Source organism: Python bivittatus, unplaced genomic scaffold (assembly GCF_059951505.1).
Source record: "Python bivittatus isolate LINGU-HERP-01145 unplaced genomic scaffold, Pbiv_v1 ctg000400_np1212, whole genome shotgun sequence".
In the NCBI taxonomy this organism is placed as follows: Eukaryota; Metazoa; Chordata; class Lepidosauria; order Squamata; family Pythonidae; genus Python; species Python bivittatus.
Window position 1 is genome coordinate 5,180,877 of NW_028277073.1, and position 19,357 is coordinate 5,200,233.

The following is a 19,357-nucleotide window of genomic DNA, read 5'->3' on the forward strand; positions in this document are numbered from 1 at the left end:
GCTCACGTCTAATTGTGAAAGGCTGTGAGACACCCAAATCTCAGGAACTGTACTCAGAAGGGAATAGCTTCTATTGGCCTCACCTTGCTGGAACATACCTCTTTGGTTGCTGGAATGAAAGGTTAGCAAACAAACAGGGTTTATACAACAGCTTGCTGAAGTGTTGTCTAAATGGCTTCCATGATCCAATAACGTAACCAAAGTAGATGAAGGAGGAAGGGAGGCATCTCCAATAAACTGTGTTCTTCCCAAAATACCACAGAAAAATCTGGATCATAGATTTTTCCAGAGAGATGCTAAACAAAAGTATCATAACAACTTCCGACCCTGAGAGCTATTTTTTGCCAATTCTTTTTCACTGATGGAGAATCTCACAAAGCCTCACCCCAACATCATCTTAAGGGAACCGTCCCATGGATTTAAAGTTCCTTTATCTCTTTTGGCTCTTGATGCGGTCAGTCTATTGATGGACACGCTCCAGTTGCAAAAGTTACTGTGATCTGGAACAATTACTTGCCACTTCAACTGAAGCAAATTACTGGTATACCATGAAGAAGTGGACTGTGTTCTTAGAAATACACAGTCTGAAGCATATTTCTTTTCCATATCAATTTTAATGCATGTTTATTACTGACTGAGCTGTATTAAATACCTTAAGCAAAATCCCAAAAGTACTGTAAATCTAAATAACCAGCAAGAGAGAGAGAATTCTGAGTAATCCAAATGTCTTCATGCTGCATTCTAAACACAGATTAGTCTTAATGATATATTACTAATATATGGGATATGCAAGAAGGAGAAATAAAACATTCTGAGCTTGAAATGGTCCAATTTCAAAGTGCCATTCCAAGATCAGGACAAAGCATCTCATGCTCTGGACTTAATCCTAAACCACTGAGACTTGGAGAGTGCATTAATCAAGCACAACTTGAAAAGAACTTATGGAGAAACAGACCCCTTTTCTCTTAAAATTTCAGGGGAGGAGGAGGAGGAGGAGGAGGAGGAGGAGGAGGAGGAGGAGGAGGAGGAGGAGGAACTTCATAACCATAGGTAATACCCAAAGATACTCCTCAAGCAATTTCAGAGTATTTTCTATTTCTCATTACAGAATCATCTGAAGCTATGATGGAAATTAAAGGTAGGAGGGGAGATTTGGTGGAGATGCCAATGGAGGGTTACCATTTGTCTGTCCATCCAGCCAGGATTTGTGATGGAATGGACTTATGAAGGCCAGGCTCAGGGAGATAAGCATGTTCTTAGCCCCCAACAGGAGCGTGGGAAGTTCAAGAAGATGAGGCTGGCACCTCCCTAAGGAATTCATGGTGTTGTGGCTGGCTGGCTTGGGAACTAGGGTTCAGTCTGGGGAGATTCTGTCTTGAGGTGGAAGCTAATAAACGCAACGGAACTGTATTTGCGTTGTCTCTTGGAGTTCTTTGAACTGAACCTGACATCAATCTCCCCAGACTGAACCCTAGTTTCCAAGCCAGCCAGCCACAACACCGTGAATTCCTTAGGGAGGTGTCAGCCTCATCTTCTTGAACTTCCCACGCTCCTGTTGGGGGCTAAGAACACACTTATCTCCCTGAGCATGGCCTTCATAAGTCCATTCCATCACAGGATTCTAGCATACCACACCCCCATGCTCATGTATACTTCTTACTTCTTTTGTGCCCATGTGCTCTCCCACTGAACCCTTTGTTGCTCTCCTGATTCTTTGCACCTATTCTTCTCTCTTTCTGTCCATCAGCACTGATGTCCATTTTTTGTGACCATCCCCATTCTTGTCCCCTTTCCTGCCTGGCTGCCTACCATCACTAGCTCAGGATCCAGCCCTCTTCTTTGACAACTATCCCCACAGCCAAGGATCCACCTTTCTTGTCTAGGATCAAGTTCCTTCTTCTTGCTTTCTAAATTAGGGTCTAGCTTTCTTCCACCCCCCTCTTCCCACAGCCCAGGAGAAGCAAGTCTATGAGAATGTTTCTACATGTTTATGTGAATGTGTTCAACTTCAACCAGGGAGATCTCCATTCAAATGCCAGTGTAACTATGGACTTTGGATCACCCTCTCAGCCCAACCAACAGTGACCCAAGGGTGTTTGTTGTGGAGGAAAAGGGGAAGCCTTCAGAGAAAAAGCATGATATAAATATAAAAACAACACATAATCTTTTCCTTGCTACATACAGCCCATTACATAAAATAATAATCTTTCCAGACTCTTCATTTCTGCGAAGTTCAAATACATTAACCCTAAAATAAATGTTGAATCCAGAGCTAAAACTTTTAGTTTCAGCTGCTGTCAAATTAAATATCAATATTTCCATGGGAGATCTTTGTGTTCTCTTCAAATGTCTGCTGCAAGCAAACTCCTAGATGTAGTCACCCAAGGAGCAGATGAACCTCTAGTGAACAAGGCTTAATTTATATAAATATTACTAACATAGCTAATTCCTGAAGGAACAGGTTAGGGATAGATTGTGATGGAGAAAATCTATCTGTGGTCACTAGGAGTAAAAAATGACTTGATGACACATAATCAATCAATCAATCAATCAGTCAATCAACATAGCTAATAAAAGGAAGGTGGATGATAAGGAGATAAATTAGAATAATATTTTAAAAATGTCTTTCTTATATCAATGAGAACAATAATCTTGTTTAAATAATCTTTAATAATAATGTTGGTTCAACCTCTAATACGTAAGCTACTTAGAGATTCTTTGCTGACTGAAGTAGCATACTAGTTGATAGATAAATCAATAAACGTCAAAACAAATTAAGAAAGCATTCTCATATCTGATATAGCATAACATTATTACCCAGTCACAAATGTCCCTACCATTGACAAGTTTATTTGTGTCAGTGGAGAACATTATGTATGAGGAAAATTTCTAACCACCACACTACAACATAACCATTCCTATGCATTATAAATAGTTACCTGTCCCATGTTGTGAGGCTGTCTTTCCAAACCCCCCCCCCAAAACCTGACTTTTCTATATAGTAACTTCTCTCTTTCCCCTCTATCCTCTCATAATTCTTTCCCACTATTCGAAAACAGATTCCCTTGCCATTTTAATTACTGAAGGCTGTTTGTTGGTGGTGGCTTTCGATACGAAGGAAGCCAGGATAACAGCCATATTTATTAAATGTTCTTAAGGGACAGCAGGCCAAAGGAACAGGCTAAAATTGCCCACTGCTATATTCTGGCATCAGTGCAATGTCTGAGCAGTCATGCACATTGCCAGCGTTTCATCCGGCTTCCTTTCAGGTTTGCATTATCCCTCATCAAAACGAAGTGAAAGAAATTAGAATCCTGGTAATCTGGACAGGAAAATGGATGTTCTACTTCAGCAAGTTCAGGATCATTCCCCCCCCCCCATTGTTTCTTTTATTTTGAGGAACTCTCTTCAAAGAAAAAAACAGCACATGAGGGAGAATGGTTTTATCTGATGTTCTCTTTGCTATACAAATGTTTTTTATATATTTTATTCAGGGAGCCATTCATAAATGAAACTTCTAACCTACAGTTTCTGATCTAGTTTATTGGTTTTTTTGCGTGAGTTTGTGCCTTCAGGTCAGTGTTGCTCCTGGTGATGGCCTGGACTTGTCCTGGAGATTTTCTTGGAAGTGGCTTGCCATTGCCTCTTTCCTAGGGCTGAGAGAGTGGGCCTGGCCCAAGGTCACCCACCTGGCTTTGTGGTTAAGGTGGGACTAGAACTCATGGTCTCCAGTTTCTAGCCTGGTGCCTTAACCACTACACCAAACTGTCTCTTACTGGTTTATAGGTCATACTTTTCCTTCTTGGGATAGCACAGCTGTTTGTGTAGATCAAAGCTCAGTCTCTTATATGAAGAAATCATTCATGTGAATTATCTTTATATTTTTCTTCTTTCTCAAAGAACATGTTGCTGTGGCAAATAATCTCAGAATCATTCATAAAGTTCGTCCTAACTAATACAATATATAAAGACCATTGAACCAGAAAAGCCAACACACTATTGAATCAACTAGCAATAACCAATTATTTCAAGGCTGAGCACTCAGTGGATAATGACCAGCTGGAGCTCAGTCAACACAGCAGTGTCCGCAGGGGAGGTCAAACAGATCAGTCTGATGAAGGCAGCACTGTGCCCTCAGGCCACAAGCCATGCCTCTTTTGTATGTGCACTGCGATATCACCTGCATGTTCCAAAGTTTGTAGTATGAGAACATTACACTGCTTCCGTCATTTTTATGAAAGCAGCTGGATCCTGCGGGTGACATGATGCAGGATCTCTACTCTGGTATTCAATGAAGAATGATATTCTATTCTGGTATTCAAGGAAGGAAGGAAGGAAGGAAGGAAGGAAGGAAGGAAGGAAGGAAGGAAGGAAGGAAGGAAGGAAGGCAGGAAGGCAGGCAGGCAGGCAGGCAGGCAGGCAGGCAGGCAGGCAGGCAGGCCACTGTGCCCCTCCACATTTAATAATCATGTTTTGTTCTGTTCTTTCAATGTTCCTTTAAAAATTGCAGTGACTTCATTTGACTCATTCATAGCTTTCTGTGTCTTATACTTGCTCTCAACACACCCCAAATGTTGATAAAGACATTCCAGTCCATTTCTTTCTCGATCTCTCCCCCAGAATCTCACCATGGTCTGTCCATCAACAAGTGCGAAATCTGTCAGTCATACGAAGGCCAGCGTTTGCACGCTGCTGGCAATATTGCATTGGCACAGCATGAATCTTTCCACATGCTTTAACAGTTTGATGGGTCATAGTTATGGCTCAGCCCTTTATGTTTTTATGCATTGTACAGGGTCTTAAAATGAGTAGCAGCATGGGAGTTGCTTTTCTGAAGTAGGGTCCCATACGGCTCAGGGTGGTAAATCTGAAAGAAGTAACTGTGATGTGGGGGTCAATTCTATGAATTATTCAGATACATAATGGCAAAGGGGTGAGACTTGTTAATAAAAGGAACTCGCATTCCATGCATTTTAAACTATAAACAAAGCACAGCCCCAAGAAGGGGTTCATTCAAATCAAGACCAGAATGCCCCAGAGATAGAGATATAACTCTTTCTTTTCCAAGTGTGTCATTTGGCTCATGAAAATGATCTCCTTGGGATCTATTTTTATATCTGTACGTTTTCTTTTTTTCTACTAGGACCAGCAGCAGATTGGGGAAAATAGTACTCTCTGAGTGTTGAGTTAGCTGGCCATTTAGTCTCACCTGGCCCTAAGCTCTCGTATTTCAAAGCAAAGCTGAAAAAAAAAGAATCAACAGGTTGGAATCACACATTTCCCCCCTTCTAAGATGGTGTCAGAGGAGCAGCCCAGTTAGTCTGCTCCTTTCAGTGCTTGTTTTATTTGGCTTTTAGCTGTTGTCTCCTGGACTTTTCACTTTTTAAATTTATTGCAAATTAAATAATTGAATAACTTTATTCCCATGTTCTAATTATCCTACATGCCCACAACTCTTCCCTGCAACTTAAAAGTTCCAGCGCTATGGGCAAGAAAAAGAGATGTAGAACCAGCCTTGGAACACTGAATCCAGCCAAGGGAGCAAAAAACCTTAAGATTAATGAACTCTTCACTACTGAAGAGCCTACTGAAAACCTAATCTCCTGGAATCCAATGAATTCAGCAAACAGATTCAAGGTGCTTTCCCAGCAGACTGAGGAAGCCTCTGGTCTTCCCTCTCTTAAATGAAGGTGAATGGATTCCTACGGAGTGATAACTTTCAGGAAAACTTTGCATCTGGTAAGTGTGAAGATAGCAATTGTGCTTATGCCGCTCATGAGGTTTTAGCTGATGAACTAAATAAGGATGTAACTGTAAAATCTTCCTCAGATTTTCTGGCTAAATACTGTCTTTTAACTGCTCAGATTGTTATAGCTCCGTTTGAGCCTTAAAAGGCTCTGTTAAAATTGGCAATTTAAGGAGAAAATTTTAAATGACCATTTTAGTGCGCGCTCTCTCTCTCTGTGTATAACATCTATCTATCTATCTATCTATCTATCTATCTATCTATCTATCTATCTATCTATCTATCTATCTATCTATCTATCTCAAGCAAAGTCTCTCAGTGGTTCTTGATTTCTGGAGATGTTGTCTTTGGAAGTAGTTACCACTGAATATGGAAGTAGTTACCACTGCCTTTCTTTAGGATGTTTTTTTTCAACTTCCCAGTCTACGTATAGCCCAGGACCTCTTGATGGTTCCCCATGAACACATCAGCCAACTCCAGTACTGTTTCATTTTCTCAAGCTCAGCCAAAGTTGTGTTTGTATATATTGAGTTACATAAAGCTGAGACTAAGTTATTTGGAGGTAGGGGGAGAGAAAACTCATAATAAAATTAAATAAACAGGAAAGCAAAAAAAAAATATTTAGGAGATAATGTGAAACAAAAATAATCTCCAACTATAATAACAGGATTCAACTGCACCTTTATGACATATTTCTTTATCTCCACAATGAAATCCTATGTACGTTTCCTAATAACTAAGTCCTACTGGGTTCAATAAGTAAGTGTGTAGGGTTAGTTATAGCCTAAGTGATTTTCAAACTCTCTTACTATGCACCCAAGTGTTTTTCTTCAAAAAAAAAAAAAATCTATCAGAGATTGCTTAAAGCAACAGGGTAATAGAAGAGAAGGGCTACAATCAGTACCTTAGGAGAGTACCCCCAGATCTTCTATGAATGCTCAACTGTTTAGGGACTGGCTCAGGAGTTTCAGGGAAGCTAAAGCTCAGAATGAACTGAGATTAGTATACTACAATAAGAGCAAAAAAAAAAAAAAAATAAGGAGAGTCTTTAAAAAGTTAGTGTGCAGCATAAAGTAGGCAGAGCTCCTTAGCTGTTGTTTTGTGTCTGTCTTCTTTGGAAGGAAAATACTTATGAGAGACTACATGTAGACTGAAACCTGTAAAGGACCAGGATTGCAGTTCAAGACGGATAAGGGGTCAAGAACCAGATAATTTAAATGTATTCAAGTGTTACATTATTTGCATTCCTGGAATTGAAGCAGAGGTAGACAATTAATAGCCCGTGGGTTGTATGAGAATCCAGATCTCTTTTACAGCCCCTGCAATAACTTTACATTGCAGCACTTCAATGCAGCAGCAAAATGATCCGTTTTCATCTGAGATAAAACAAATTGCAAAATTGGCTGCTATTCAGTATTCATAAGATTGAATGTACTTATTTTACCATTCAAATTATCCCAAAATACAAAAGAGGACTGGAAGATTCAGCCAGGCTGTTTATGTCCCTCTAAGGCAGTGTTGTCCAAACTTGGCCACTTTAAGATGAGTGGACTTCAACTCCCAGAATTCCCCAGCCAGCCATGCTGGCTGGGGAATTCTGGGAGTTGAAGTCCACTCATCTTAAAGTGGCCAGGTTTGGACAACACTGCTCTAAGGTCTTTAGAGACAGAGGCAGGTAGGGACCTTTAGTCATGTACAGTACTGTTATAAATTAGATAAGCTTTCAAAAACCCTGGAGAATTATGCCTAAAATGAATTTATCTAAAATAAATTTTGCTATAGCAGAACTGGATCTGGTGACTAGTTTAATAGATTGATGGAATGCTGCAGATATAATTTATCCTAATATTAACAATGCATATTTGGGGTATAAAACTTGTTAAATGTGAGCAGTAATAGCTCCATCTTGTGGTTAACAACGGTTGGATAACCAAACTTAAGGAATGCTCACTAATAGTTCCCATCAAATTAGTAGGAGAATTCAAGTGAGTGTAAATATTTTTCTAGATTTGATACTATTCAGCATTTTTTTCAGTAATGTTGGATTATATACTGAGAACAACCATAGAATATGCTACAGCACAGGGCTGCACACACTGAATAAGAAGGGCCTAGAAGTCTCTCTCCAACTTCATAATTCTATCTTAAAAATATAAAGAATTAAGCTTGAGTCAGGTTGATAAAATTGCCCTGATTCTTGTGGTTGGAAAAGTGGATACAGTATTTTGGCTTTAAAGAATTTGCCCCTACCCATTCACTGAGGAAATTCAACACAAGACTCTCTACTCTAACGTTGCAAAATTATAATTCCTTCCCCAAAGTTGCCAGAGTTAAAAAAAAAAAAAAAACAACAACTTTTTTTTTAATGTACCTATTCATGCTCACTCTTCCCTTTGCTGCAAAGTCTCCCAGTGAGCCCTAATATAAGTTAGTAGACAGACAGGAGTACCACACATCTCATGTTTTATGATTTCTACACATCACTGGCATGGCAATGACTATCAAAATTTAAACTCCTCTTTTCACGGTAATTAATAATACCCTTTCTGTCTGGCCCTACTTCTGATGTCTTTCCATCACATGTTGCACCTTGGAAGCTGCCAAGACATCCATCTCTCTTAGCCTGAAGAGCTTCCTTAAATGAAAAATCTTATCTAGAACAGGTCATGTTATATAACAACTCACTGGCTTTGCCTGGAAAATGAAAGATGATGAGGTAGAATCCCCGGGACAGAGGCTATCTCCATAAATCTGCCAAAATTGGAGTTGTGGATTTCTTTACTAGATTAATTGCCTGTCCTTCAAACAAAGCCCTGACCTCAATGGCTGAACATCACAATTTTCTAGTCTCATTTATGAGCACAAAACAAGGAATTGTTTCTGCACAGTGATATGAGAGGACATCTGATGATTGCACTCCAGTTCATCAGAAGAGATTCAGCAAAACTAACTGATTCCCTAATTATCAACATTCAAGGTTGCTTCCTATTAAGTAACTTATGTTAGTTCTTTATCTTTGATGAAGTTTTATGTACAGGTAGACCTCACTTACCACTGCAATTGGGACTGGCAACACCATCACTAAGTGATGCAGTCATAAAGTGAAATGTCACATGATCCTGCCTAACTTATGACATGTTTGTCAGCTCCAGCTGTGGTCATTAAGTGAATCTCTGTGGGTCATTAAGCACAATGTCACATGATCGCAACTTGCAATTTCCTGCTAGCTTCCCCATTGACTTTGCTTGTCGGAAGCTGGCTGTGAAGGTTGAAAATGGTGATCACATGACCACAGGACGCTGCGACCGTCATAAATGCATGCCAGTTGCCACATGCCCGAATCATGATTACATGACTGTGGAGACACTGCGACAGCTGTAACTTCAAGGACCAGTCATAAATCTCCTTTTTCAGCACCGCTGTAACTTTGAACATTCGCTGAACAAGCATTTGGTAAGCGAGGATTACCTGTATTTTCACTTTCTCTTTGTGTGTTCAGAATGGTTTTGGCCCAGGCTACTCTTAATTCACTGTGAGCAAAACAATCCAGTAGAAGAGAATATGTGTAGCTCAGGGTTGAACTATGGAGTCCTTGGGGTTCTCTGAGCTTGGCTGTTTTCTTGCAAACATTTCGTTACCCAGCTATGTAGCACTGAAGATGTTTTCTTGCAAACGTAATGAAACGTTTGCAAGAAAACAACCAAGCTCAGAGAACCCCAAGGACTCCAAAGAAATCCAGGTTAAGATCTGCCTTGAAAATCAGATTAAAGTTAGACTCATTACCATGGAGCACAGAATTCTTGATCTGAATCTAACACAAAAACTGGAGAAACAAAAGAACCAACAACTTTAGATTCATGCATCTATATCTCCTCAATGCACAGAGAAATGTCAGTTTTAAAGTCCTTGGGATGCACTAAAATTATCCAGGGAGGAACCTAAAAAGGGTTTCTTCTCAATTATTTGGTGAAATCCAGTAACATCATAGAAAAGCACCATAGAAAAGCCAGTTGAGAAATTTCATTGGTTTATTTTAACTCCTTAAACTTCACTTTAAATCCCCCAGCTATCACAATTGAGAAAGTGGCTTAGAATTCATACTGACTTTCCTTTAAATGAAATTTCAGTGGCATTCTATCTTTCAGCCAAACTGAAAGTCTTTTTTCTAGAAAAGGAGACCTTCAGCCATATCAATCCAAGAAAGGAAAATAAATGTGATCGCACAGGCTGATATCTGTGTAACTGAATCATTTCAGGTTGACCTTAATTTTTTCTTGAAAAGGTTATGCTTCATCTTCTGGTTTTATTGTTCTTTCGTCAAGAAAAACCTTGTATTTGTAGATGAGCTGTATATATAACAGTTTCTGCAGTTTGTTCTGAAAAGCAACTTTACAAATTTATATCCCCCCAAAAGGCAGTGTTTTCTAAAGTTAGTTTTTCCACAATAAACACATTAACTGAATGATTCCATTAACTACTTATTTTTCTATGAACATTCCATTTAGTTGCAACAAAGGAAAAAAAGCCGCTAAAATCACATTCAGCAATTAATTCCTAATCAAATTCACTTGCTAGCTCCCATATTTAGACAACTTTCATGCACACTGCACAAATTTTCCAATCTAAGCAGAACACTTACTCACTGACCTTTTCCAGGATGATAAAATATGCATACATTACTGATCTGACAACAACAAAAGTGAAACTACTTTGATGCCTGAATGATTAGATTCTTCATTAACTAAATGATTATCTTTTAAAACAAACACATGTTGCAATTTGCTTATAGATGTACAATGACAAATTCCTTTATTCTTATACTCAAGAGTGCTCCTCTAAAGTATCTGTTAATTTCAAATCTTATGGGAAATCTGAATAAACACACTTTCAAGTCTATCTCTGAAAACACATCCAAAAGTTCACTTTCTAAAAAAAAGTTGGACCTGACTGAATCTTTAATTGTTAACCTCAGAATTGTTAGAAGGTGGTTCAGTCACCAAACAGAATTTCAATTTGCTAGGTACATCAGAATTTGGGAGTACTACATTACTGGTAATTTCTTCACTAAATAAGCAACTTTAACTGATCCTAAATTTCCATAAATATGTGAGGGTTCAAGCTTGTCTCTTGAAATTAAGGAGCTCTTCATATATTCTGAACCCCACATTTATTTAAAGTGGGGAATAGGCATTTAGCTGAATTAGGTTTTATTTATTGTATTTGGAATTGACTCCGTAACTGCTTCCCTTGTTCTTCCCTTTTTCTCTATTCCACTGTCCAAGTTTCTTTTCATATTAGATACTTGGTTGCAATGTTTAAAAATAAATTTTCTCTCTAATACCTTTCCCATAACTGCACATCTTCTAAGATTTTGTGACGTTCTAAATCTTCTGGGTTTGGGGAAAGAAAATCCAAACTTAAATGCATCCATTTATTTTGTTATTCCAATTATTTTGTTATTCCAAGAACAGGCCTAAAAGGAGTAGCCCTTGATGATATTGCAGATCATCTCTCCAGAAGAATAGCATGTTTAAACAAGGTTAACCTAGGGTAGCAACTAACAGCAATTTCAATAGAAGAGAATATAGTATGTAATTCAGGGTTAAACTATTGGGTGGTGGTGCTCTCTCAGCTTGGCTGTTTTGTTGCAGACGTTTCATTACTAGGGTAGGTAACAGCATCAGTGCAAGGGAGAATAAGGCTTGCTGGCTGCTTATATACAGTAGCTTGCCCCGCCAGACTTTGGGGATGTGGCTTCCTCCTTGATTAGAGGATTAGAGTACTGTTTTTTCCTTGATGGTTTATCTGGTGCTGCTTCCCACTTATCTGGTTGTTGGCTGCTGAGAGAGATGTATTCTAGGTGGTATCCCCTCTAGGCTTTTGTTTGCATCTTTTAAATGATGTGAACCTAAGAGCCTTTTTTCTTGGAGAATTCTTACCAAAAAAAAAAGTCCATCAGTATGCAAAATCTCCTCCTCCCCCTACAAGATCTGCAACATATGCTATGTCCATCTATATATACTTGCAGGTGACCTAAAAAGACTACATACTGTTCTGCACCTTATTCAGAGAGAGAGAGAGATTGAGATTGATTTGGAAAGCAATAGTAACTGCTGACTACTAATTTCCACCTTCTTGTTCTAAGCTTTTATTCAAATTATATTTTAATTACATGGCTGGTACATTGCTAGATTTTAGCAATATTTTCCAGTTAGATATATCAACTTATTTTCAGAGATTTAGCTCTTACTACATCTTTATAGAGCCTTTTTTGGAAATTGATGCATAAAGAGCTACCATTACATCTTGATGCACATATATTCAAATTCTTTTCTACTGTTCTCATGTTAATTAATTACATATTTGTCATTGAATTCAGCAATGCTGGAAGGAAAACTACTGTGATACATTTGTTCTATCATGATACTTCTGAACCCATAGTCAAGGATTCCTCTTTGACTATGAAATCCCATTTTAGAATTTAGGGATTTACATTAGAAGTTCAAGTGTGAACATACTGACAATAACATTGCCCTCAGCACACTTCATTATCTAACTCTGGGCAGTTACATGAAGATATTTTGCAAAATCTATTGTATAGTTCTTCAAAGATTACAGCTGTCTGTGGATGTGAGAAGTGATTCTACTATAGCCTGTAGTTGGAGAAAGATGACACCATTTTTAAGAGATGTAACAGCACTTTTTTTGGGATGCAGAGAACCAAAGCATAAAATGAAAGAGACTGGCACAGGGTCAAAATGCTTCATACCACGCAATGAATAGATAACTTCACCTTATGCCAAAATCTGATGTTCAAAGTAGACATGGAAACATATATCAGCTGAGGAAATCTGCTTCTTACAAGGAGGCTATACTATGAAAAAACTTGCTTTAATATAATTACTTGCAGACACACACACACACACACACGAAGAAAATAAAAAGAAAATCCTAATCAGCTTAATCACTTGCTGCTTTGATATACTTTGCATTTTAGTTTTAGTTTTTGCGGTGACGGGTAGCTTTCTCAAAGTGATAGATCCTGGGGCAGTGATTAAGATATGGATGTACGTGAGCAAATATGATTGGCTTTATTGTAAGTATGAGATTGTCTCTTACTCTGCATGCACAAAAGTCTCAAGGAGAATGTTCAGGCTATTTCTACAACAGGCCAGTCACATAACAGGTGGTATAATAAAATCTGGACTATTAGAAAGATTGAAGAGAGTTCTGATAAACAAAGTTATCAGACTATCGCAGAACTGAGTACCTGTATATACAGAAAGGGTATGTAGGTCGTAGGCTTTCTATATTTCAATAAAGCATGGTTTAGTTTGGTTTTCTAGGCTTTTAATACTGAAGTCTACCAAATCTTAACATCAAATGCAGGTTTTAATTCTGAAAAATCTAATTTTGTTTCACAGAGATTTTAACTTTAATTAAAATGTATTTTTAATAAGTGGCAGAACTCATACAGTGGCTGTTAAATATAATAAGAATGAGTTTTGGGAATGCCAGGAGATTGAGCTCTTTAGGATTTGATTTTGAAACACATCAGTTGATTTACACCAAGTACCAAATTACCTATACCCTGGCTCACATTTTTCATGCAACACCAACTGTATTCAGAACACATCAGTAACTTTTCTTCAGCATAAACAATTAGTCAGGTAAATTTGTTCCTATTCATAGAGCAAAGGAAACTCGTGAGACCTAAATAAAAAAGCATGGACATTCACTGCAGTGAATGACACTGCAAAATTCAACTAATTTCAGTATCAGGTTGGAAAAAAAACTGATTTAGCTTTGTATCCTGGGAAAAAGTCACTTGTTTTCCATCTGTTTTGCAGTGAAATGTTGGATGTCAACAGAACTATATGACCTTAGCTAGTTTATCAAATGGCCAAAAATATGTTCCCACTTTTTTTTTTTTTTTTCGGTATTAGTAAAACATTTTTTTTCAGACTCAGATACAATTTTGACACTGTTTAAAGAAAACATTCAAAGCACAGGTTAGCTTAGCTAAAGTAAAGGAAACACTATAGTATTGTCCAAAGCACACTTTTTCATTGTTTTTCAAGTAATACCTCGCAGCTCAATTCTACCACTGAAGTTTCTTCTACCATAAAGCATTTGGATTTAAGATAAGAGTGGTATGGAAGGAAGTGAAGGTTTATTTCCAATCTAACAACAACTGAGAGAATTTCAGAGCACGTAATGGCTATAGCTACTCATAAATCGTGTGGTATATCAAGGCTTCCTTATTGACAATGGGGATGGGTGAATCCCAATACAAGGAAGCTTTGAGGAACAAGATGAACAGAAAAGCAGCAGAGGCTTCCTAAGGGATGGCAGCAGTGGAAAAGCCAGAGGAGGAGAGTTGTAGCTGTAATAACAATGTAAACGGCAAGACCATATTGCTTCCAAGACAGAGACAACAGGGAGAGAACAGGGTTGTTTTCCCATGAAGAGAGCAGTTTGTGCAGAGAGAAGGCCCACAACTGGGGGTTCCTTCTGAACACACAGCTCCTGCCTGGAAGAGGAGGTCGAAACTGGAGCCAGCAAGGCCTTTGCCCAGTTCCAGCTGGTGCACCAGTTATGGCCTTTCCTGGAACATGATGCACTGACTGTTGGAGACTGCATCGTCTCTTTGTGCCTATGAATTCTTGTGAACACTAGGGCACACAGCGAGAGGTAGGAAGCTCTTCACATACTATCCTTAAGTTTCTTTCTCACTTGGCCTCTTTCTCTCTCATTCTCTCTCTCTCTTTCTCTGTCTCTCTGGTGCTTCCCTCTAGTTTAGATAGAAGTAAGGCTTTCCTATCTTCATGTATTTCTTAATAAATATACTTTTACTTCAAAACTAATGAATGTCAGAAAGCATCAACTGGGATCTGTTTAAGTGTATACTCTGCAACAAGACAACCACACTGGATTACTGCAATACATTCTACGTGGGGCTGCCTTGGAGACCATCTGGAAGCCACAGCTCGTTCAAAATGCAGCAGCACAAGGAGTAATGGGCACTTCTCATTGTGCCCATGGGTCACCACTGCTATGCCAGCTGCACTAGCTAATAGTTGGCTTCTGGGAGCAATTCAAAGTGCTGGTGGTTACCTTTAAAGTCCTCCATGGTTACCTGAAGGACTGCTTTTCTCCCATTGTTTCTGCCTGTCCAGTGTGTTAGGAAGAGTTGGTGCACTCCAGTTGCCATTTTGTGAGACCGAGGAAGCATGCCTTCTCTGTCATGGCTGCTGCCACCTGGAACAGCTTCCCCAGAGATACGGATGGCACCCACTCTCCTGGGGTTCAGAAAGCTCTTAAAACCTGGCTTTTGCTCCCATGTCTGGAGTTACTGTGCTTTGGGGGGTGGGGGTGTTGTGTTTTAATGGCTACTTTTAGTATGGACTGTTTTGTTTATGTTTTCAATTGTTTTAATTAGTATTAGATTTTGTAAGCCACTCAGAGTCTGTTGGAGTGGGCCACCATAATAAATTTAATGAATCTATATAAATAAATATTATGAGCATATTTTATTCCTTATCAATATAGTTAACTAGTCGGTATTCTTCCAGCATTCTGCTTATGTTCAGAAGTACATCCTCTTGCAAGGACTCCTGTGAATTCATATCTCCAACAGCAACAATGTACTTTCAGACTTGCAAGACTGACGTCAGCACTTCAAGGTAGTCTGGACAAGAAACCAAAACCATGAGTACTAACACTACCTTTATTGAAATATTATAACAGAATCTTGCAGGTCTGAGAGCACTTATCTCCCCCCCCCCCTTGCCTTTACTTTCCAGGAAACTAGGGAAGGTCCCTTCTGAGATGCTTTCCGTGTCCCCATCGGACCGAGGTGTCTCTTGCCTGACTGTTGTCTAGGCTGTGGCTCTTCCTTCTGTCTCCCAAGGTCATTCCCACAGGCCATTACATCTTTTGATTTTGATTGTATAGATTCATTGGTGCTAGAATGGTTGGTTTATATATAATTTTATGTTTTATTTTATACTCTACCTGGAATAATTAGTAAATTTATGTAATTGGAATAAGTGGGGTCACTTACAATAAGATCTCAATTAAGTGGGCAAACTCTCAGTTTAATAGACAAAATATTCCATTGTATTATATTAATCATATTATATTATAATAGCAAAACCTCATTTAATGGAATTTCATTTAAGGGACTTCAGATGCAACGTACAAAATTTGATCTTCCCTGCAATAACAGAGTGTGTTATATCTCTGTTTTACTGGTGTTTCTTGGAAAGGGCTGGATACTCTCTCTGCAGATGGTCCATTTAATCCAGGTTCTAGTATACCTTTGCTTCTGATGCCCATTTCAAGTAGATAAAAATAAAATACCTCTCTTTATTTACAGATTTCTTGTTCCACAGATCAATTAATGTGCTTTAGACAATAAGGGATCTATGACAAAAGGCAGGCTACTGGAACAGACTTAAGGAAAAGAAGATATTGCTGGTATCAGCTAGGAGCTTTTGATTAGGGTTTAGGACCATAGAGAGCAATTCTGCAACTGGAGTTCAAAAGAAAAATCCCAGCAATGACCTCAACCAATTGAAAGGTTTTTATAGTAAGACGGGAAAATATTTTTGGAAGCTTCATATCCTCAAGAACTGGGAGTTGGATGCTCAAAGCCCAGTTTCTTTTTTGTAGCTTCTGGCTTTTCCTGGGACGATTTAGAGTTGGACGAGTAACAAATGGGTTGAAGGACCATTCTTCAATGAGAGGACAGAGTGACATATCTTCTGGAGGAGGTGGACAAAACCAGCCAAAAAGGACCAGGTATGCTAAACTATAAGGAGCTGCTTTGTTGTTAGATGTTTTGATGTTAGAAACATCAGTCTCCCTGTTGTAACATCAAAAAGGTCAAAATATAATTTAGACCAATTACTGATGTCATTTGTAGAATTTATTCACATTGTTAAGAGCATGTGGGAAAATAAGTAGAATTCTATTGTTTTATTAGTAAATTATTATATTTAAGAAATCATTTATTTTCAAATCGTAATCTTTGTTGCTAGATACTGATTTTGGGTTTTTTTAGGTTCATTGTGTAAATATCTGCTTAGAAGTTCTTGTTTCTGTTTACTTATGGATATGTTCCACAACTAGGTGGTGATGGAGGAGGAAGAATAAACAGCTATTCAAAGAACATTGCAGAAGGAGATTCTGGATTGCAGAAGGACAGATAACAGAAGAATTGATCATTTATCAATCTGTATAAATATGGTGGTTTCTTGAGTGAGTTACACTCAATAGTAGATTCTATTTTAAATTTTACAGCCTAATATCTTGTTACCTGGTCAATACCTTTAGTCCAGACTGATTTTTATGACTCACCTGACACAATTGTATAACCAATACCTCTGGGCCGTCCTTTGTCCTGATCAATTGCAGTTATCATACGCACAGTTGTACCCTGGGGAAAGAAAAGAAAAGAATTGAGTATTTCAGGCACTGCTGAATTTCCAGTCCATCAATTCATACATTGTTTACGAGGCTTGCTGAATAGTTCCACATCTAATTCTCCTACATTTCATTTCTGAATTTTTTAATCTTATTCCCATGCTATTTATTATTTACTATTCAGTATTATAAACAGATTGAATGAGTTTACTAATGCTGGAGAGAAGAACAGGCAGCCATTTTTCACTGGTTAATTTACGTATTTGTGGACTATTTGTAAAGTATACAAGGAATGAAAAATGAATCTTACTTGAATTTCCAGAGGGAAACATTTCCAGCTATCACCAATGGTTATTTTGAACCATTCAAGTCTCACTCTCTCATCTATATCTGCAAATGTACATGTTGATCTCAAGGTGACATCAACATGACTTGCCCTACGTGCTAGCCATGCTCTTGCAGACTGACACAAGGAATTGAATGGTTTTATCTTTTAAAACACTTGTGAATGGGGCGCTCTTCAGAGTCCTCCCTGAACAATCTCAATTTCTTTGCCACTTATCAAGTGACCAGTGAACTGTAGCTGCAGTTAGGTCACCAAGGTGAATGTATCTATTACTGTTCTAGCTTTGCTTTGACTTGGTTCACCTTCTCTTGGGAGTTGAAATGAAGAATCCTCAAACAAAAATGATTGGTTTTTCAATACGTAAGCAATTTATGGGTGTTATAGTTTTTAGGACTTCCAGTGAATGGTAACATAATAATGTGCATGTTCTGTGAGATAACTACTTACCATTATTTACTGCAATAATATTCAGTACAGAGATACTATCATGGTCCATCATAAGTTATTAATTTATTTATATGCACAAATTATATGTTGTCTGATGCCCAATGACTCTGGGCAGCTTGCAATTAAAACTAAGGAGAAAAATAAACAGTAACAAATAAACAAACTAATCGTAAATGGCCCAAAGGCAAACATAAACCTGGAAACTGGATCAGCACAGGAGCTATCCAAATCTTGGGGGGCTATTATTCCAAAGGGCAGATGCTGCAACAGAGAAGGCACTACTCCTGGGGGCTCACTAGATGACACTGCTTAATTGATGGGACACAAAGTGTGTCCATCCTGCCTGATCTCACCAGAGACAGAAACAACCAGAAGCAGGCAGCCCCTCAATTTAAATGAGACATCTTTGTCAACCAAATAACAAGCAGTAGCTGTAACTGAACATCTTCACTTTGGAACAGCTACTCTCATATCCTTGCTGAAGAGTAGGATATAGGCTGAAAGAGACAGCAGTAACCCAGAGAGGGAGAATTATGATTCCAAACCACACAATGTCTTTGTATTTAAGACTTCAACTATGTCATGGCTTATACTGCATATTGAGAGTTATGGTGTTCATCCATCTGACCAGGATCAGAATGAAATATCATTAAGGGATTAACAATAAAAATGTCATTCTAAGTATTGTATTTACTGGCAGAATCACATAACCATTCCTAAATTAATGCAGAAAGAGTTACAGGTGACCCTTGCATCTAATTCAAGACCTTGTAAAACTTAAATCACATCACTTTAAAAGAGGATTTGTCTTACCTGCAATCAAAGCAGATCTGGGCATGTAACAGAGAAGTTGTCTACAACACTGAATTGAATGGGAAAGGCTCTATCTATTCATTAGCAATTAGATAAATAAACAGTGCCTCCAGTTTTTACCCCACAACAATTCTGTGAAGTAGGTTAGGCTGAGAAACAGTTACTGATCCAAAATTACCCAGTGAACTTTCATAGTTAAGGTTGGGCTTAAACTTGGGTCTTCTAACTTTTTGTCTAGTGCTTTAGCCACTACACCATTTGAAAATATTTGTCTGAAGATTCCCCAATATTCACATCATCATTACTTAGCTACAACCTTTTTTTTTTCTGTAGCCTCAAAATCTTTTCAGCATAAACTATGAATTTTCTCCTGAGGTCATAATTATTCAACAAATGTCCACATTTATACACACAATAGCAATTAATTTAGTGTGAACACATTTGTGATCTCAAGCGGTTCTGCTTTCTTTTGTTTATCGAGGAAACAGGCATTCATTTTGCCCTTGGGGGAAAAAGTGTGAATGGCTGTTTTTATAGTTTAATGAAACACAACAACACACATCTGTCTTGGCAGG

General features: G+C 38.3%; 1 protein-coding gene across 1 annotated transcript in view; it reads right to left on the minus strand.

Annotated features, from left to right (window-relative positions):
- Window positions 1-19,357, minus strand: part of CDH23 (cadherin related 23) — a 469,716-nt gene that overhangs the window by 280,155 nt on the left and 170,204 nt on the right. Inside the window, exon 9 of the mRNA XM_088144253.1 lies at window positions 17,111-17,189. Coding sequence (XP_088000379.1) covers window positions 17,111-17,189 — 79 coding nt within the window. The remainder of the gene's footprint in view (window positions 1-17,110; window positions 17,190-19,357) is intronic.